The sequence below is a fragment of the Hemicordylus capensis genome, chromosome 3 (assembly GCF_027244095.1).
Source record: "Hemicordylus capensis ecotype Gifberg chromosome 3, rHemCap1.1.pri, whole genome shotgun sequence".
In the NCBI taxonomy this organism is placed as follows: Eukaryota; Metazoa; Chordata; class Lepidosauria; order Squamata; family Cordylidae; genus Hemicordylus; species Hemicordylus capensis.
This window is the reverse complement of record NC_069659.1, coordinates 9,674,953-9,696,138: the sequence shown is the minus strand read 5'-3', so window position 1 is coordinate 9,696,138 and position 21,186 is coordinate 9,674,953. Positions and strand designations below refer to the sequence as shown.

Below are 21,186 nucleotides of genomic sequence, written 5' to 3'. Positions count from 1 at the left end.
GGGCATTGTAGTCCCACATCTGCAGGAGTGCCAAAGTTGTGCAGCCCTGGTGTAGTCGATACTGAGGTAGAGGACCAGTGGTCTGGCTCGGCAGAAGGCATACCGTTGTGGATGGGAATGATGGAAGTTGTAGTCCCAGCAACATCTGGAAAACCCAAGGTTGGGAACCTCTGGTCTATTGAATTTAGCTACTGTAGCATTGGATGTGTTTGATGGGCATGAAGGTGGTTGGTTTGTTATCAGCGTTTTATTCCACTCTTCAAGAGTTCAGGGTGATTTGCAAAACAGAACATTTAAAAATTCCCAAATACAACAGTTCGAAACAATGATTAAACCATGGGGGGGAAAGTAGAAACCACAATTGAAACAACTACAAAGGCCTGGGAGAAGAAAACAGTCTTTGGCACTAGATGACCCTGCTAAAGTTTGAGTTCCACAATGGGGTGCCACAGCTGAGACACAACTCTCCCTAGTTACCACCCACCTTCTTTCAGTTAGTGGGGGCCATTGATGGGGAGACTACATGGCAGAAGACAGGTTGATCTGGGAGCAGCGACCCCTTCTTGCAGGGTTCTCCTCCTCTTTCTCTTCCATGCCATGGCACTGAGTAGCATTGCTCAGATGCCAAAGGCTATAGCCTTGTGAATGGCTTCCTGCAGAATATTGTGCACTGGCGAATAATTCATGACCAAGACACTTGAGTTTTGCTGCCCTCGATCTTCTTTTAATTGCTTTTCTTGTTCTGTTTTTGTTGCAGAGCATCGGGTACCGTTTACACAGCAATGGATGTCGCGACAGGGCAGGAAGTAAGTGCTTGAAGGACTCTGCTTCTGATTTGATTTTGGGTGCATTGGACTGAGCCTTAAATGCCCCACCATAGGAGTTCCCAACCCTGGATCTCCAGATGATGATGATGATTTATCATATTTCTGTACCGCCTGATAGGTATATTTCTAGGTGGTGTACAAAATATAAAACAATATAAAAAAAGTAAAAACATTAAAAATCCACAAAACACAGTAAGAACAAGTGGTTAGAACAAATTATTAAAATTATTTCCAGTTAAAAGCCTTTGAGAACAGGTGTGTCTTGAGGGTCTTCCGGAAAACAAATAAGAGAAGGAGATGCTCTTATTTCAACAGGGAGCATATTCCAAAGCTCCGAGGCAGCCCCAGGGAAAGCCCAGACTCGAGTCGCCACCAAACAAGCTGGCGGCAACTGTAACCGGACCTCTCCAGAAGATTTTAATAGGCGGCAGCGTTCATGACAAAGAAGGCGCTCTCTTAAATATCCTGGGCCCAAGCCATTGATGTTACTACTCTGATGATGATGTTACCACCAAACAACATGATAATGATGTTACTACTACTAATAATAATAATAATATACCACTTTTCAACAAAAGTTCTCAAAGTGGTTTATATAGAAATTTCCCTGTCCCAAAAGGACTCACAATCTAAAAAGAAACATAAGGTCGACATCAGTAACAGCCACTGGAGGGTTGCTGTGCTGGAGTTGGATAGGGCCGGTTGCTTTCCCGCTGCTTAAAATAAGAGATCCACCACTTCAACATCTGGGGACTCAGAGTTGGGAATCCCTGCTCTAGCAAATCATTAGCGACTCAGAATTTAGAATCAAGGTAACTAAATTTAATAGTTTGACACTTTCTCTCTCTCTTTCTTCCTGTTCTCTTTTCCTGATTTCAGGTTGCTATCAAACAGATGAACTTGCAACAACAGCCGAAGAAAGAGTTGATAATTAATGAAATTCTTGTCATGAGGGAAAACAAGAATCCCAACATTGTCAACTATCTGGACAGGTATGCGAGGTCTCACAATAGGGAGAATTCATGAGCTGGATGTAATCTGGTTTAGATCCAAAGCTACTCTGATAGGTTGTTAATTCTCTATTCTGTAATAATTCTTGTGGCCTTTTGTCTCTTAAATGGCTTCAGTCTGGGGTATCTGAAGAAGAGAGCTTGTCTTGTGGTAGCAAGCATGAATTGTCCCCTTTGCTAAGCAGGGTCTGCTCTGGTTTGCATTTGAATGGGAGACTACATGTGTGAGCACTATAAAATATTCCCCTTAGGACATGGGGCTGCTCTGGGTAGAGTACCTGCATGCTTGCATGCAGAAGGTTCCAAATTCCCTCCCTGGCATCTCCAGATAGGGCCGAAAGAGACTTTGCCTGCAGTCTTGGTGAAGCCACTGCCAGTCTGTGTAGACAATGCTGAGCTAGATGAACTAATGGTCTGGCTCGGTACAAGGCAGCTTCCTATGTTCCTATCTTCTTTGATATGAACCTGCCCAGTATTCACATTAATCTTCTGAGGCCTTGCTCCAAGTGCCTCTGCCATCTGAAATTAGATGTGCGGTGGTGTGTGGTAGGACCTTATCTGGGGTGGCACCCTATTTGCAGAGTGCCCCTGCTTCGTACTAACTTTCTTATCTTTCAGACAGCAAATTAAAAATGGTTTGATTTTCTTGGGATTTTAAAATGATTGTTTCTTGCTGTTTCTCCTTTTTAACTAGATCTTACGGTATAGACCAGGGGTTCTCAACGTTGGGTCCCCAGATCTTATTGGACTTCAGCTTCCATAATCCCCAGCCCCAGTGACCTTTGGTTGGGGATTATGGGTGTTGAAGTCCATTAACATATGGGGACCCAACGTTGAGAATCCCTGGTATAGACCAAGGGCTGGTTTCTTTGGCTCTCCAGCTGTTGCTGAACTACCTATAACTCCTTCAGCAATAGCTGGAGAGCCAAGATTGCCTATCCCCGGTTCAGACATTAGTGTTAATGGTTGGTTGTATTCCACCTTGAGGGCTGGGAAGTGGAAAGCCAGGATACGAGTGTGTTAGAAGAATAACCAGACTGGAGAGTCTACCTAGAGAGGCCCAGTTTACATGCAGTCAAAGCCCATATGGGAGAAAGGCGCTCAGAGAGATTCTGGACACGCAGTGTTCGGTGCTTTAAAGGTCAAATGAAGGGCTATGGATTATTTTTAATTAATTTTTACATACATAACCCACTCTTCCTCCAAGGAGCCCAGAGCAGTGTATGTGGTTATGTTTATCCTCACCTCAACCCTGTGAGGTGGGTTAGGCTGAGAGATACATGACGGGCCCAGAGTCACCCAGTGAGCTCTGTGCACTCTGTTCTGCAAGACAAATCAAAATTATCAATAATGGTTACTAGTCACAGAGTACTAGAGTTGCCATGCCCGCCAGAATTTTGGGTTTCACCCAGATTTTAAACATCTCACTCAGATTGTTTAGCTCACCCAGATTCGCCCGGATCTCAGCTTTCTTTCTTTTTTTTAAGCTAAGCTCTAGCCCTTGTAGACGCGGAGTTATGGAGCAAAACATGCAGTCACTATTCTCCTGCTCAAAAATTATTTTCAAGCCAATTTACATAATATGCAAATTAACTAATTAATTAATTATTTTTACATTTATATCCCGCTCTTCCTCCAAGGAGCCCAGAGCGGTGTACTACATACTTGAGTTTCTCCTCACAACAACCCTGTGAAGTAGGTTAGGCTGAGAGAGAAGTGACTGGCCCAGAGTCACCCAGCTAGTCTCATGGCTGAATGGGGATTTGAACTTGGGTCTCCCCGGTCCTAGTCCAGCACTCTAACCACTATACCACGCTGCCTTTGGAAAGCCAGAATATGGCAACCCTACTGAGAGTACTCAAGCCCCCTGCCGTGACTGCCAGATATCCTGTTCAGCAGTAGCTTAGTGGTAGAGCTATTGCTTTGCATGTAGAAGGTCCCAGGTTCAATCGCTGGCAGCATCTCCAGGTAGGCCTGGGAAGGGCTCCTAGAGAGCTGCTGCCAGGCAGTGTTGACAGTACTGAGCCAGATGGACCAAGGGTCAGCCTTGGTGCAAGGTGGCTTCCTGTGTTCCTCCCCAAAAGCCCTGTCAGGAAGGGCTCTAAGAGCATGTTCTCTTCTGGCCTACTTATATATTTATTTATTATTTATTTATTTAGCATATTTGTATACCACCCAGAACTCAGGTCTCTGGGTAGTTACATTAAAACTGAATAAAATCAAATTTAAATCATTAAAGCAATTCTAGTTTGTCTGGTCTCTGTTCCTTCTACCTGTCTCACATGCAAGTATGGGTTTTCCTCCTTAAGGGAATGTCCACCTAGGAACATAGGAAGCTTCCTAATATGGAGTCAGACCATTGGTCCATCTAGCTCAGTATTATTTACACAGCATGGCAGAAGCTTCCCCAAGGCTGCAGGCAGGAGTCTCTCCCAGCCCTATCTTGGGGATGCCAGGTAGGGAACCTGGAACCTTCTGCATGCAAGCAGGATGTTGCTTTCCCCAGAGTGGCCCCATCCCCATCTTACAGTGCTCACACAAGTAGTCTCCCATTCAAATGCAGACCAGGATAGTCCCTGCTTAGCAAAGGGGACAATTCATGTTTGCCCGCCACAACTAGGCACAGAGGCAGAGATGTCAGCTTTATTTGGGGGATGACATTGTGAAGGAATCAGCTGACATCCTGCCTAAGGCTGCATTTGTACAAGGCTGTTGTGCTGGCTAGTTGCAGGGGCGTAGCCACCGTTAGGCGACAGGGTTCAAAGAACCTGGGCTGCCCCTCAGGGGCTGCGCCTTGCGGCCCCGATACCTCCCCCCACAGCTGATGTCAGACACGGGGGCATGGTCTCTGTTTGGGAGTTAAATGGCCAGCGCTTTGTTCGCAGCACTACCAGGAGTGGTGCTTCTGGATGCGCAGCGAACACAGTGCTGGCCTTGATCTAATTCCCGAACGAGGCCATGCAGCCCCCTTCGGGAGCTAGACCATGCCCCTGCATCGGATGTCAGAAGTTGGGGGCGTGGCTTACCACTCACATCTGACGTCAGACTAGGGGGCGGGGCGAGCAGGGGCGCTGCCGCAGCTGGACACAGGCTACCACGGGCCTCCCTTGGCTACTGGCTTGTTGCATTGTCTGGAGCTTGTTTCTGAGAAACTGATTACAGTTTCTGAAAGTTTAGTGGTTTTCCAGAAAATGTCTCTTGTTTTGCCATCTCTAAATAGGTGAGTAAATCTTGCACAACTAACTAGAACAATTCTTCAGGAAGAATTCAGGAAAATCTTGTCTATTTGATGCAGCTTCTAACTAAAGTAAACTTTGATTACAATAGACAATAGGCCTCCTGTGTTGGACAGAAACTTGTATGTCTTTCAGCAAGGAAGGCTAGAAATTTCTGGCTTTTGTTCAGTGTTGGGCCAGCCAGATCTGAAGATCACAGGCCTTTAAGATCAAATACAATATCCTTCATTCATTTATCTCTTTACAGCTTTTCTTCTCAAAAGAGAATTCAGAGCAGCTAGGAAAAGGATAAGACAGCGATCAACAATCCATATAACAGGAAAAGAAATATAAATAACCTCAAGAATATAGCAATTTTGTGACACAATAACAAAAACCAAACCAAACAATATGAATATATAGCGAAGGACATAAATTTTGATTGCTAATCTTGCAAAGCCCTCTATCCCAGCCTGGTAAACTTCACCAGGCATTACCTAAATGCTTTCAAACATATTTGGACAATCTTTGGGGTCACTAACTTATGTTAAAAGAAAACAAAACAGAACAGAGTTCTTGTTTTGTGGATATTGAGCTCTATCCCAGTACTGTTCATGGTTTTGTTTTTAATTGTTTCTAAAGCTAATTCTAAAGTTTGTCAAGAAGATGCATGCCATAAGGTCTTAGCGGTATGATGCTGTGAATTCAGGACCAAGGGGAGGTTGCCTTCTCTTGCCATTTTCCAGACATGCTGCTCTGGCTTTTTCCTTTCTCCGGTCAGAAGGGATCCATGCTGCTATGAACATTTGCTCTCCCCTGTCCCAGTGGGACAGGGGATGTGGCAGGACAGGCTCAATTGTGCTTGCAGGAAATGTGACTGTGTTCAGATTCTTGGGGTTTAAATGCCCTCTGGCTGATCCTGAAGCAATTTCCTCTATACATAGTGCTAGAAAGGGTTGAAATCACAAGGAAGCAGAGTTGGGGTAGACCTTAGGGAGAATTTCCTGATTGTAAGAGCTGTTTTTACTTGGAGAGGAGAGCTGGTCTTATGGTAGCAAGCATGTCTCGTCCCCTTAGCTAAGCAGGGTCCACTGTGGTTGCATATGAAAGGGAGACTAGAAGTGTGAGCACTGCAAGATAGTCCCCTCGGGATGGAGCCACTCTGGGAAGAGCCTCTAGGTTCCAAGTTCCCTCCCTGGCAGCATCTCCAAGACAAGGCTGAGAGAGATTCAGATTGAGAGATTCAGTGGCTTCACCAGACTAGTAGCCATTGATAGACCTGTCCTCCATGAATTTGTCTAAGCCTCCTTCTAAAGCAATCCAAGCTAGTGGCCATCACCACGTCCCGGGGCAGAAAATTCCATAGATGTTTGTGAAAGTATTTCCTTTTGTTCGTTCTAAATCTTCTGACAATCTGTTTCATGCATAACCTACCTTACTTGCTGCAGGGAACTGGACACCTGTAACTTAGATTTGAAATGAGTGCTGGATGTCCAGTTCCCTGTCACAAGCAGAGTAGGATACGTCGAGATTGGTCATGCTGTATGAACCCACCAATTTCCTCACACCCAGACCAGAGTAGGGTTGGTGTGGCCTTTTGAGACTGCAGCAGTACAGACTCTCTACGATAGATAACAATGCTTGCTAACCCAGTAGAAACTCCTGTTTTTCATCCTCCAGTGACCCTTTTCTAGGGATCTTTAAGATATATATACCCAGGGGTTTCCTTATTTTACCCTCAAAACAACCCTATGAGGTAGATTTAGACCTTCCCATGGCCACCCAGCAAGCTCAATGGCTGAATAGGAATTTGAATTGGAACAAGGATGGAGACCCTAGCCTAGTTGGTGGAGCATCTGTCTTGTACGCAGAAGGTCCTAGGTTAATTACTTGGCATGATAGATCATCTGCTTTGGATCAGGGCTCATCCCATGAAACTGAACACCAGGATATTTAGGAACCGACAAAACAAAGTACTTTTTCACACAGCGCATAGTTAATCTATGGAATCCCCTGCCATGGGATGTGGTGAAGGCCACCAGCTTGGATGGCTTTAAAAGGGGCTTAGACAAAGTCATGGAGGACAGGTCCATCAATGGCGACTAGTCTGGTGGCTCTAGGCCACCTCCAGCCCCAGAGGCAAGGTGCCTGTAAATACAAGTTGCAGGGGAGCAACAGCAAGAGAGGGGGCATGCCCTCACTTCTTGCCTGTGGGCTTCCCGGAGGCATCTGGTGGCCCGCTGGGTGAAACAGGATGTTCGACTGGGTGGGCCTTGAGACTGAGTCAACAGGGCTGTTCTTATGTCCGCAGAAGGTTCAATCCCTAGCATCTTGAGGTAGGGCTGGGAAAGTCACCTGCCTGAAGCCCTGGAGAGCCACTGCCAGTCAGTTTTTAGACAATACTCTGCTAGATGGTTCTAACTCAGTATAAAGCAACGTGCTACATTAATCGAAATGTTTCAGAGATGGGACCCCTAGCTCAGCGGTAGAGCATCTGCTTAGCATGCAGAAGGTGCCAGGTTCATTCCTTGGCATCTCCAGGTAGGGCCGGGAAAGACTCTTGTATCCTTGGAGAGCCACTGACGGTCAGAGGAGATAATACTGAGCTGGATGGACCAAGGGTCTGGCGTGGTGTAAGGCAGCTTTCTACATTTCGAATCCATATCCCCACCCCAGTCCCCTCACTCTGTTCATTATTGCATGCTGGCCGTTTGTGTTCCCAGCTCTCTCCGTTTTTAAAAATAGCTCTAGTCTCAGATTTGGCAATAGGAAGATGTTTGGCTAAGAAAACACAATTGCCTTCTGTTCTTCCTCTGGCTTACCGCAGTTACCTCGTGGGGGATGAATTGTGGGTAGTCATGGAGTATTTGGCAGGCGGCTCGTTGACAGACGTGGTGACAGAGACCTGCATGGATGAAGGGCAGATCGCTGCTGTGTGCCGGGAGGTAAGGGTTTAAAATTTAAACAATGAGGGGTTTTGTTTGTTTGTTCTGTTCCCTTTGGAATGTGCACTTCACTGATGGAGGGCTATGCTTGCAACATTCCCATGTGAAAACCATTTCTTGGTTTGCATTTCTTGAAGGAACTGCTGGGGAGGAGTGCCAAAGGAATTCTGCTTGCTATGTGAAAGGGAAATTCTAGCCCAAGAAAAAGTTGAATTCTTCTACCTGATAAACTCATAGATATTATTTATTTTTATTTATTTAACATATTTGTTTACCGCCCAAAACTTGCATCTCTGGTCGGTTTACAATTTATTTATTTACTTAGTTATTTTATATACCGCCTGAGAGGATAGCTGGGCTGGTGGTAGCAAGCATGACTTGTCCACTTTGCTAAGCAGGGTCTGCCCTGGCTGCATATGAATGGGAGACTAGAAGTGTGAGCACTGGAAGATCTTCCCCTCAGGGGTTGGAGCAGCTCTGCAAAGAGCAGAAGGTTCCAAGTTCCCTCCTTGGCTTCTCTAAGATAGGACAAGATTTTTATAGGACAAGATTTTTTTATTGAACCAACAAACTACCAAAGCATACAGTACGTTGCCAAAGCACAATTATATACAAAGTGGTTGTTTGTACATGATATATCTAGAAAGATTTACACACAAGGATTTGGAAACCCACAAGGTTATGAAGTATATGCAGGTAGTACTGTAACTTGGGGTTGGGGGATTTCAAGGCACATCAGGTAATTGGGGGGGTTACGTCCGACATCCATTTCCACAATTTGTCCCACTTTTATTCTACTTGGGAGCAGTAATCTAGGACACTGAAGCCACTAGGAATCTTTGGCAAATCCACCTTGGCTTCTGAATAATCACCATTATATGTGTGTTTTCAAGCCTATCTCTGCAAACCACAGGGACTAGAAGACAACACTTTTAAGTTGAGATCCCTGGACTCTATACTAAACATTATGGTTGCAAAACATTTAAACTAAGAAATCATCATTGCCTTCGTTCTTTGAAATTGTTTCAGGTAAATAACGTTCTTTAAAAAACAAATTTCATCTCCACGCCAAAGAAAGCTTTACCTGCTAAAGTTCAGCCTCTCCCACAGCTCTTGAAAGTGCAGAGGCCCTGCTAGAAAAAGAAAATGCCATCCTAAGAGGAATCTATGTAATTACTTGGAGCTTGGTTATTAATGATGACCTGAAATATCCTCTTGTCCTCCAGTGTCTGCTGACTGTTAACTTCATCTCTGCTCCATTGCCATCAGCACTCCTATAATTTACCTGATAAATGCCTACTCATTTGAGATTATATATGCTTTTAAAAATAGATGAACTCTTGGCCATTGGAAAGTGGACAAGCCTGCTCTGTTTATACACCTAGTACTCTCTTCACTGTTCGTGCTGGGATTTAAAGGGCTCCCCTTAAAATGGATCATCTTAAGTGGCGCAGCGGGGAAATGCTTGACTAACAAGCAGAAGGTTGCTGGTTCGAATCCTCGCTGGTACTATGTCGGGCAGCAGCAATCTAGGAAGATGCTGAAAGGCATCATCTCATACTGCTCAGGAGGAGGCAGCGGCAATGGTAAACCCCTCCTACCAAAGAAAACCACAGGACTCTGTAGGCACCAGGAGTCGAAATTGACTTGACAGCACACTTTACCTTTACCTTAAAATGAAGAGTCTGATGTCAGGGGGTGAGGCCTCAGCTTCACAGGGGTGGAGCATCTGCTTTGTATGCAGAAAGCCCCAGATTCAGTCTCTGGCATCTCCAGGTAGGGCTGGCAAAGACACCTGCCTAAAATCTTGGAGAAGCTGCTGCCAGTCAGTTTAGACAATACTGACCTACATGGACCAATGTTTTGACTTGGTATACAAGGACAAGAGGCATGGCCCCACACCAGTATCAACAGGAGGAAGAACAGAGAGGCAGTGCAACAATGATTTATTGCTGAGGCAGGTTCCGATACGTTTCTAGGCAGGTTCTGATACATTTCCTCTTCTTTTCCTTGAAGCGGAAGTCTTTTATTTTGACACATGCATGTTTTCCCCTGAAGAAGAGGTTCCTACCTCGAAACGTGTCAGAACCTGTTGCACTGTCCCTCTTGCCTTCTTTCTGCTGACTCCAGTATATGGTAGCTTCCTAGGCACCTACCTATGTTTTTGTTTTAACAGTTGGTTAGATTTATATTATATTATCTGCTTTTCAACAACCATGTTCTCAAAGTGGTTTACATGGTGAGAGGTATGAGAACTTGGTTCCCTGTCACAAAAGGGCTCACAATTAATAAAAAATGCGTGCGCACACACACTAGCAATAAGAATACGACAAATATTTATATACAACTTTTCAACAAAAGTTCCCAAAGCAGCTTACATATATACATATATAAAATAAATAAATGAAACTAGCTGGGCCGGGCACAGAGCATCTGCGCTTCTAGTCCACCGCCACTTTCTCCCCCACCTGCCTGTCCGCCGCCTCCTCCCCTGCCCGCCGCCTCCTCCTGTCGGCCACTGCCACCTTTGGCTGGCCACCCACCCGCTGCAGTTTTCTTTGCTGGCCGGCCGGCCGGCTAGCTGCCGCCACCATTTTCTTCCCCGTCACTATCCGGGCATCTGCTCACAAACTCTCATGAGAGCTGCCACACATGGAATTAGCAACGGGTATGCCTAAGATAAATATATAGATAGATATGCTAGCTGATCCAGCGCAGACCACCTGCACCCCTAGTTCACTCTGTCATTTCCCCCCTCCCTTCAGCCCCAGTCGGTTCTCTGTCCTTCCCCCGTTTCAGCCTCAGTCTGTTCTGCGCTTGGCTTTCCTTCCTGCCCGCCAGTAGCGGTTTCCCTCCCCGCCAGCTGGGCTGGGCTGCGGGACCTTTCCCTCCCCGCCCACTGGCAGCTGCTGCCATTTTCTCCCCGTCGCTGTCCCCCAGGCAGCTGCTTGCAAACTCTCACGAGCTGCCACGCATGGGATTAGCGATGGGTACGTTTAGGAGAATTAGATAGATAGATGGATGGATGGCTGGCTCCCTATCCCCAAAGACTTCACAATTGAAAAAGAAGCATAAGATAGACACTAACAACAGCCACGGGAAGGATGCTGTGCTGGGGATGGAGAGGGCCAGTTCCTCTCCCCCTGCTCAATAAAGAGAGCCATTAGTTTTAAAAGATGCCTCTTTGCTCATTTAGCAGGGGTTAGATGCACACGGGTGAATTTTGTGCAAGAACATTCTAACAACTGTGACTAATCATAGTCCTTTGGCCATGTTCTCCTGACTTTTTGCATTAGGGGCTGTGTTAATACATTAACTAATTGTCCTCTGCTGGGTTTCCCCACACAGTGTCTTCAGGCTTTGGAATTCCTCCATTCCAACCAGGTCATCCACCGGGACATCAAGAGTGACAACATCTTGCTAGGGATGGACGGTTCTGTCAAGCTAAGTACGTGGATGGGATTATTGCGGGGGAATGGTAAGCTTGGGAAGGACAAGGCACGCCATGCCAAGATGCCACTGAAAGGCTCCATATAACATCACAGCCCCTCCACTCCTCCAATATGGCACCAAGAACCAGACACAGTACTCTAGATCAGGTCTAACTAGTGAAAAAATGTTTCTCGGCTCTTGGGAAACTATGGTTTTGTTAATGCAGTCTAAAGTCACATTAGCTTTGTTTGCAGCTGTTTCACACTGCTGGCTCATATCCAGCTTGTGATTGGTTGCAGTCCCAAAAAGCCTTTTCACATATATTGTCTTTCTTATACCAGTGTGTGCGTGCATACTCTCTCTCTCTCTGCCTAAATGTTGCTCTTTTCCGGTTTTTCTTTTTCCAGCCGATTTTGGTTTCTGCGCTCAGATCACTCCCGAGCAGAGCAAACGCAGTACCATGGTGGGGACGCCATACTGGATGGCTCCTGAGGTGGTGACAAGGAAAGCGTATGGGCCCAAAGTGGACATCTGGTCTCTGGGGATCATGGCCATTGAAATGATAGAGGGGGAACCACCGTACCTCAATGAGAATCCTCTACGGGTAAGATTTCTGTTAGGGCTGACCTGAAACTGCCCTCATTCAGCATTTCACCTCCCCTTTCACAGGTGAAATGGAAGTGGGATGGCTAGTGATTCACCCTATTTTGATTTCCCATCAATCCCTGGGAATGGCTCTGTGTTGTCATGTTTTCCCTAGGGGATTTATGAGGAATTTAAACAGAGGCCACCACCTGACTAGAGAAGTGCCACCCCTACAAAATTGTTGGTGGGAGGGGAGGGAGCCAGTGGATGGTAGTTTCAGAGCAGTTTCAGAGTAATTTCACCCTCCCTAGTTTTGAGATAAAGGTTTTCAACAAAAGACTTTTGGTGGTTTTATTTTATTACTCCTCTTCACCAGCCTTTCTCCAAAGAGACTGGAACAGTGTCAGATGAGGAGAAGAGCTGGTCTTGCGGTAGCAAGCCTGAATTGCCCTCTTTGCTAAGCAGGGTCCACACTGGTTTGCATTTGGATGGGTGACTACACATGAGCACTGTCTGCTGTAAGAGATTCCCCTTATGGAATGGGAGCATAGCTCAGTGGTAGAGCATCTGCTTCTGTACAGAAGGTCCCAGGTTCACTCCCTGGTATCTCTGCATAGGGCTAGGAGAGAATCCTGCCTGAAACGGTGGACAGCCACTGCCAGTTGGTATAGACAATACTGAGCTATGGTCTGACTCAGTATAAGGCAGCTTCCTATGTTCCTTTGAGAGTCCCTACAGAAGTGGTATTTTTCTGTCCTGGCACAGATTTACCACTTCATTGGTAAGTCAATTGCTTTTTGGAACTCTTTTTTTGGAAAAATCAAATCAAATCTGGTAATTGTGTCAAATTGCTAAGATCTTTGATCATAAAGTAAAACTCTTAGCAATTTGACACAATTACCAGATTTTATTTTATTTTTTAAAAAAGAGCACCCAAAATGTCATTTTGGAATGTAGTTCCAAAAAGCCGTTGACTTACCAATGAAGTCAGATACTATTATTTAAAAAATACAGCCAATAACCTGACAGTAATAACAGCAATCAATAGAAGTCAAGCAATCATCTAAAACTTTAAGAAAACTTAAAATAACAATAATCTGGCTAACTCAGGCCGTAGCTTGCAGACAGCAAAACAATATTTTGCAACATTTAAAGAAATGGCATCATCATTATCAGACAATAAAATCTGCAAATAGAAAGCATCCAAGTGCCCTGGCTATTTTGACAGCAATGGTAAGATTAATTGAGCCCGAGCATCTCTGTAATATGGCAGTACAACAGAACATGAGCAGAAGATTCAACAACCCCAGCTCCACACGGGCAAACCCTGGCCCCATAAGGAACCTTCTTGAATTTGCCTTCAAGAACAGCAGTAGGTAAAATACTAAATCTGACTAATGCCAAGGCTCTTCTTAGCTTGGGGGCCGTGATGGAATATAAATATCTAGCAGGTCTCAGCAGAGGAGAACCACTGCTAAGAAAAACATCTCTTCATTTGCAATTTGAAATTCACGAGGAGAAACACACCCCGCTTTTGACAATGGGCCTTCACTGCTCTTTCCTGGCTTTTCACTTACATGCATTGCTTTCTCTTTCCAATATGGAAATACTTGTGTTTGGTCTAATAGTTTGGGCACAAAATAGGGCACACAATGCAGCCATGGCTTAGACTCTTTCTGTGCTTTTTCTTCGCAGGCTTTGTATCTCATTGCGACCAACGGGACCCCAGAGCTGCAGAATCCAGAAAAGCTCTCGCCCATATTTAGAGACTTCCTTAATCGCTGCCTTGAGATGGATGTGGAGAAGAGGGGCTCTGCCAATGAACTACTCCAGGTAGGGGCTGTGTGACTCTGGAACAGCCTGCCTCATGCATTAGTGGGCTCTCCTTTGATGGGTGGTGGTGGGTTCGAACAGAAGCTGGGCAGCCATCCGTCAGGGATGCTGTAGCACAGCGGGTCTCAACTTTAGGCCCCCAGAGATTGTAGGACAACTACTCCCATCATCCCCAGCCATGATGGCCTTTGGATGCCGTCCAGTCTTAGTTCGAAACCCCCCCCCCCCCACCCCCCAGCAAAGGAGAGCCCAGCAGTGTTCCCTCTAACAGGGTTTTCCCCAAAGTTGTTGACTACAATTCCCAGAATCCCCAGCTGCAATGGCTTTTGCTTGGGGATTATGGGAGTTGTAGTCAACAACATCTGGGAATCCCTGTTAGAGGGAACACTGGAGCCTGCCACTGCATACACAACCATGCATCAAGAAAAGTGGGGAGTAGAGTGGAGAGAGAAATATTAAGCACGAATTCTGAGGGAAATGCAGCCCAATTCTCTAACCAGTGTCCCTTTGAGGCTTACCCATGCTCCCCCTCTCTCTGTCAGAGAGGGTGTGTTGAGCCACTGCTTGCCGTTTCCCTCCTTAACCCCCTCCCTCACACACCTCAGCAATGCCCAAAGCATGCCACACTTTCCCCTCCCCTAGGCAGATCTCTCCCCCCCCTCCACCCACTTCAGGTCCTGGTCCTCCCACTCCCCTTACCTTGGTAGCACATCTGCGCCACCACTGCTGCACCGCCTCCTATGGACAATATACCGTTCTTCAACCAAAGTTCTCAAAGCTGTTTACATAGAAAAATAAATAATACATAAACAAGATGCTCTGCTGTCCCCAAAGGGCTCACACACTAAAAAGAAACACAAGGCAGATACCAGCAACAGCCATTGGAGGGTGCCGTGCTGGGGGTGGATTGGGCCAGTTTTTCTCCCCCTGCTAAAAAAGGAGGAGAGCTGTTCTTGTGGTATCTTGTATCTTTAGCTAAGCAGGGTCTGCCCTGGTTGCATCTGAATGGGAGACTAGAAGTGTGAGCACTGTAAGATATTGCCCTCAGGGGATAGAACCGCTTTGGGAAGAGCAGAAGGTTCCACGTTCCCTCTCAGGCATCTCCAAGACAGGGCTGAGAGAGATTCCTGACTGCAACCTTGGAGAATCCGCTGCCAGTCTGGGTAGACCATACTGAACTAGACAGACCAATGGTCTGACACAGTATATGGCAGCTTCCTATGTCCCTAAACATAAGAGAATCACCACTTTAAAAGATGTCTCTTTGCTCAGTTAGAAAGCAGCAGTGGGGGGCATGCCACTGCCAGCTAAGAGGGATGCAGTGGGCTGGCAGAGGCAGCGGGTCAATGAAGACGGGAAGCATGGGGCAGCCTCTGCCAATCCACCACCTGAGGCGTGGCAGCCGTCTCACCTGGCCTCATTAGTGGGCTGCCCTGGCTTCCATTACCAGTCCGCTTCTGAATGTGTCACCTTGGATGGCTGGGCTTAATTTCGAAGAGGTATCTTCTTCCATCACCACAGCATCTTTTCCCCCCTTACCTTCCAGCACCAGTTCCTAAAAATCGCCAAGCCCCTGTCCAGCCTCACTCCTCTGATTATTGCGGCAAAAGAAGCAGCGAAGAACAACCACTGAAGTCTCCAAGGGGCCGCGGTCATCATGCCAAGCGCTCTAATCTGTGTTTTTAAAAAAACATGCTGACTTCAAAGAGCTCGACTCTTACTACTTTTATCAGAAAGACTCTTCAATCCTGCAAGATTGGAATCATGGCAACAAATTGCGTCGAACCTCAAAGCGGACATGTGGCTGGGACTTAACTCAAAATCGGTGACCTCCCGTTTGGAATATGTACGTTGAAAAGATTGTTAAGAGACTGCTGGATCCCGACCAATGCACTGCCAAGCCAGTATGTTTCCTTATCTTTTAATGTGTTGATTTAGGAAAGGGGGGGGGAGATTACCTGGAGTCTTTTAGACAACCTTTCCCCCACTTAGGTTAAATTTAAAATGCTACAGGGGCGCTCTCTATCTCCACAAGAGCCCTGTTCTTAGACTACTGAAAGACTGACACAGTTTCAATTACTTGAAAGTTAAAACAGCCGAGTGGAAATCAGGACAGCTTTTATAATCTCAAGGGGAACATGTAGCAATTCAGAGTTTCTTCCTCTGCACCACTGAACATTTGGGAAAGTGTGTGCATGCACCAGAGGAGATGCTGGAACAGTTAGTTGGCACCCCTTGACCATCTAAGGATTACATTAATGAATGATCATCATGCTGTGTTTTTTCTTTTTCTTTCTTGTGAAGCCAATTGCCTCTGAATAAATTCACATCACTGTTTGCAACCCTCTGGTCTCCAGTCATCTGTTATTGGTTAGAGAGGATTTCCCAAACTTTTGGAAATCCTCTCTATTGGTTAGAGAGGATTTCCCAACCTTTAGGTCGCCAGATGTTGTTGGACTTTTATCGGGGTGGCTCAGAAAGATAAAACAATGAAACAAATAAAAACAATAGAACAGTGACAGAAAAAGCCAGATTTACAAACTAAAAATTCACTAGAGACAAAGAATGAAAACGAAAAAGCCTCTTTAAAAGGATGGGCCTTTTAGTGTTTCTTAAAACTCTGAGGGAAGGAGCATAGTGACGATTATCTGGAAGGGCCCACCACTGAAAAGGCCCTGTCTTTGGTTCCCACCAACTGGATCTCAGTCAATAGCGAGGCCCCAAGCAGGGCCTGAAATGTAGAGCAAAGGGCCTTGGCAGGTTCATATGGGCAAATGTGGTCTCAGATGCCCCAGCCCCAAACTGTGTATGCGTTTAAAGGTCAAGCCCAGCACTTTGAATCTAGTCTGGAAGCTGAAGGCTGTTGTGGCTTGGGATGATGGGAGTTGTAGTCCAATAGCATCTGGGGGCCCAAAGTTGGGAATCTCTGGGTTAGAGGATCAGGTGAAGAATTTCTGTAAACGTGTCAGGCTATGGGTGCTGTGTTCGACGTCTCAGGAAAGCCCTGTAAGGGTTTTTGTTATTGAAGGGTAACCTTCTAAAGCAGCATCTTTTTCCAGGAGCATGTACATGCAACATATTTGTCTGTGTGCTGCAACATTCCCAAGGAGAAGTGGCAACCAAAAAGCTTGCTTGTTCCTTACAGCCAGAAGCCCCAGCCCCGAGATGGATGGCTCTGCACTAGGCTGCTAGAAGGGAAATGCCATTCTACCTTATGGGTTGTGTATTGGAGGTGTGTGTCAGCAGCTTGGTTGGGGGTGGCGGCTGCAACTGGAGGCTTTCTTCTTGCATTTTCTGTCATGGGGGCTGCAGTTGTAGTTAAGAACATAAGAACAGCCCTGCTGGATCAGGCCCAAAGCCCATATAGTCCAGCCTCCTGTTTCACACAGTGGCCCACCAGATGCTGCTGGAAGCCTACAGGCAGGAGTTGAGGGCATGCCCTCCCTCCTGCTGTTACTCCCCTGCAACTGGAACTCAGAGGCATCCTTCCTTTGAAGCTGGAGGTGGCCTATAGCCCTCCAACTAGTAGCCGTTGATAGACTTCTCCTCCACGAAGTTATCCAGACCCCTCTTAAAGCCACCCAGGTTGTTGGCCATCACCAACCATGGTCCACAGGTGTGCAGCACAGCAGTCATCCAGCCATGCTTTCTCTCCCCCCTTCTCCCGGCATCCAGCCATGCTTTCCCCTGTCAACTTCAGGTGGCCATAAACTGCAGTGAACACTCTTGTTTTTCAGGGCACTTATGGCTGTACATGCAACTATGCCTTAACTTAGCTACACTAATCCATGCTGTAACCGCTTTTCCATGTTGCACTTCTGGAATTTCCAGATAGAGGCTGAACCCCTCATGTGCCTGTTCCCAGCAGGCGTATGCTCAGCATTGCCTGATATCTTGTTGGTGCTGAGACTAGATGCACATTGGGCATTTGACAGGGACAGTGACAACCTTTGCACACAGGCAGGGCACAGGATGCAGAAAGCGACGGTAAAGTATTTGTCTGTCTTGTGTCATTGGGGGCCAATGCATTTTAGTAGGAGTGGGTTGCCTGCTTCCAGCATTAGGAAGGATATTGCGAGAAGAGAAACCATGGAAATGGCTGTGGGGAATATGGTAAGAAGCACTAAACATCCACTCCAGCTGGGGCAGCATTCAATTAGAATTTCAGTTGTGCATAATTTGCATCAAGGAATGCCAAATACAGAAACAAGAAAATCTGGGTTCTGTGACTTTTATAAGTGCACAATATATTCAACCTCACAGGGAAAGGCAAAGAGCTCCTCCTGTCGTTTAGCCCCAAATGCCAGGTATTCCCTGGAATATCCAACCTGTGAAAAAAGGTTGCTAAAAGAAGCCTAATGGATTGTAAGGATGCTCGTGATGACCTCCTTGCTGGGATCTCCAGTCATCCCCCATTAGCCCCAATGATCTTCAATATTCCGTGTTCTTCCAATCAGAGATTGAAAATTGGATGTAAGACGAAGCTAATTACAGCCAATCATAATTCAGGGGAAGCTTGCGAATCCCTGATGTAGGGAATGGTTAAAACAATGTGTGTTCTGCCTTTCCAGTGCACCAGGCAATGATAAATCCGAGCAACTGAAAAATAAAAACGATTCCATTTAGGTATTATGGCTGGCAGCCCTGAACAGACTCCTCCTTCTCCATGCAGTTGTCTAATGCAGGGATCTCAAACTGCAACCCTCCTGCTGCTACTGTGGGTTCAGAAGTGCACCTAGATAGTTTTGGAGGCTGGACCTAAAGGCCTTGGGAGCCCCGCCCCCACTGCGAGTTGAGCATCATCCCTCTACACTCAAGAGACCCTGACGCACAGTGTATGTGGGTTCTTTTGGGCACAAGCAGCAACTGAACTCACAATATTGTAAGAACATAGAACAGGTATATTTATGCAAATATGCATTAGCAGAAACATTTCAACATGCAACCTAACATATTCCTATCCCAAACATTTCTCTCCCCACTGCCCCCTCTGTCTCTAAAGGAGGTCACAGTCATGCTCGGCCACCTAGCGCAGTGCAGGGTGTGTGAAGGCCCTGGACTTTTGCCTGGAAGTCCAGGGGTAAGAGCACCTTGTGTGGACTACAACTCCTATCATCCCCAGTCACAATGGCCAGTAGCCAGGGATGGTGGTTGCTGTAGGCCAGCTTCCGAAGGAGGGCCACATTTTTGAGACCCCTGGTCTAATGCCTTTTTCAAAAGCTATCTAAGCTAGTGGCCATCACAGTTTTCTTGGGGGCACACGGGAAGGTTGCTGCTGTGTACAGATATTCTGTTTAAATCCTGCAATCTATAACCAGACATGCTATTCTAAAACTAGAAAAGGTGTAGAAGAGGGCAACCAAAATGATAAAGGGTATAGAGCACCTTCCTTACAAGGTAAGGCTACAGCATATGGGGCTTTTTAGTTTATGAAAATGCTGCCTTGGGGAAGACATAATAAAGATTTATAAAAATATGCATAATGTGGGGGGGGGAGGAAGAGGTTTTTCTCCCTCTGTCACAATACTTGAAGCAGTGCTCATAGCACGAAACTGACTGCCAGCAAATTTAGGACCAACACAAGAAAGTACTTTTTCACACAGTGCATAAACCTGCTGTGGAACTCTCTGCCACAGGATGTGGTGATGGCCACTAGCGTGGATGGCTTTAAAAGGGGCTTAGACAAATCCATAGAGGACAGGTCTACTAATGGCTACTACTCTGATGGCTATAGGCCACTTCCAGGCTCAGAGGCAGGATGCCTCTGAATACCAGTTGCAGGAGGGCATGCCTTCATCTTTGGCTTGTGGGCTTCTCAGGCATCTGGTGGGCCACTGTGGGAAACGGGATGCTGGACTAGATAGGCCATGGGCCTGGTCCAGCAGGGCTCATCTTATAGTTTTATTTGAATAGGACACAATTCATCTCAGAGGCACAGTTCCTCCCAAGCTGAAAAACTGGACACGTGAGTATCAAGCATAAAGCCCAGGAGCAGAAAATGCTGGGTGCCAGGGCATGGCCAGAGAGCACAGGACAGAACCACTTGACTGAAACTAGGCAGTTTTTGGATGGGCAACTGCCTTGGGGATCCCATACACACCACCTTGAGTTCATAATGGAAGAAAGGTGGCAAAGTCATGGAAATAAAGAAGGCTAGCTGGCAGGAACATTTCCCCCTTTGTGCTTCACACTGAAAGCCAGGCTGTCAAAGGCTTAGGTTCTCCAGTCTCCACTTCAAGCTCCACTTCCATCACTAAGGATGTTCAAAGGTCTTACAATGGGATTGTGGCATCATCTGTAGGCCAGGTTCTAGCAGCTTCTTTTGGTCATCTTGGCTTGGTTGGTGTTGGGCTCCTCGAGAGCATATTGTGAACCTGTGGAAAGTGGTGGTCCTTGGGTAAGTCATAACTCTTCTCACCACACTGTGATCATGGTGCAATCTCTTGCTTCTTCAGTGACATTCCTTTGACCCCAGCTGGGTCAAAATCAGTAATGTCAGTGTGTTGGGCTGGGAGTCAGCAAACATAGAACCCTAACCAGCATGCACTCCTGAGGTCCGGAGAAGGTGCATGCAATCAAGATTTAACCATGGTTCCACAGCATGTCTGAACCAGTCTGCAACAATCATTCTGCAACAACTTCTTTCCATTTTTGTTATATACGCTCCAGATGCAATTGCTGCCTCTCTCTTTGGCAGGTAGATTATCTTTACCAGCTTGTCCCAGGCCAGCATTCATGTTTTCTCCACATGTCTGTAGTTATCTTGGTCTTTTAGTCAGATGGATCCCCTTTTGATTTCTGCTTCCTTCCATTTCCTTCCGTTCTCCTCCCCACCCCGCCCCCCCAACAGGCTTCTCTGTTGTGACAGTGGCTGCTTAGTTGATGCTTCGTGCATGGTTTTATTGCAATGTATTAAAATCAGGGATGAGTGCATTGCATTATAGACAAAGATGGTAGGGGGCAGCAGCCCTGGCCTCTGCTAAAGTAAGCACCCCAAGCGTTTGGGGAAGGCTTACTTTGGGAGTGGTGGCTATTCAGAGTACTTCTCAATGTCTGTCCAGTGGCGCATCCCCACCAGGACCTCAAGATTGGTTGTGAGTCATTTGATAGCCCTTGCCCAGTATCCCAGTTGACCAACTCTGCAAGAATCCATCTGGCCCATCATCTGCTTCCAACTGCAGGTACCAGATGCCTCCTGGGAAGTTCACAAGGCAACAACTTTCTCCTATAGTGTGTCTCCAGTATCTGATGTTCTGATACAGAAGGCCTTTGATTCTGGAATTTCCATCTAGCGACACAACTGATTGTCATTGATAGCCTAGCTTATCCTCCATGAATT

The 21,186-nt window shown here is 46.4% G+C and overlaps 1 protein-coding gene across 4 annotated transcripts in view; it reads left to right on the top strand.

Annotated features, from left to right (window-relative positions):
* PAK1 (p21 (RAC1) activated kinase 1) overlaps positions 1–16,189 on the top strand; it is a 138,196-nt gene extending 122,007 nt beyond the window's left edge. For all 4 annotated transcript variants that reach the window (XM_053310632.1, XM_053310631.1, XM_053310633.1 and 1 more), the window contains 7 exons: positions 758–806; positions 1,707–1,819; positions 7,880–7,997; positions 11,346–11,445; positions 11,837–12,033; positions 13,710–13,847; positions 15,394–16,189. In XM_053310632.1, the coding sequence (XP_053166607.1) occupies positions 758–806; positions 1,707–1,819; positions 7,880–7,997; positions 11,346–11,445; positions 11,837–12,033; positions 13,710–13,847; positions 15,394–15,480 (802 nt within the window). In that variant the 3' untranslated portion in view covers positions 15,481–16,189. The remainder of the gene's footprint in view (positions 1–757; positions 807–1,706; positions 1,820–7,879; positions 7,998–11,345; positions 11,446–11,836; positions 12,034–13,709; positions 13,848–15,393) is intronic.
* Positions 16,190–21,186: the final 4,997 nt, after the last annotated feature.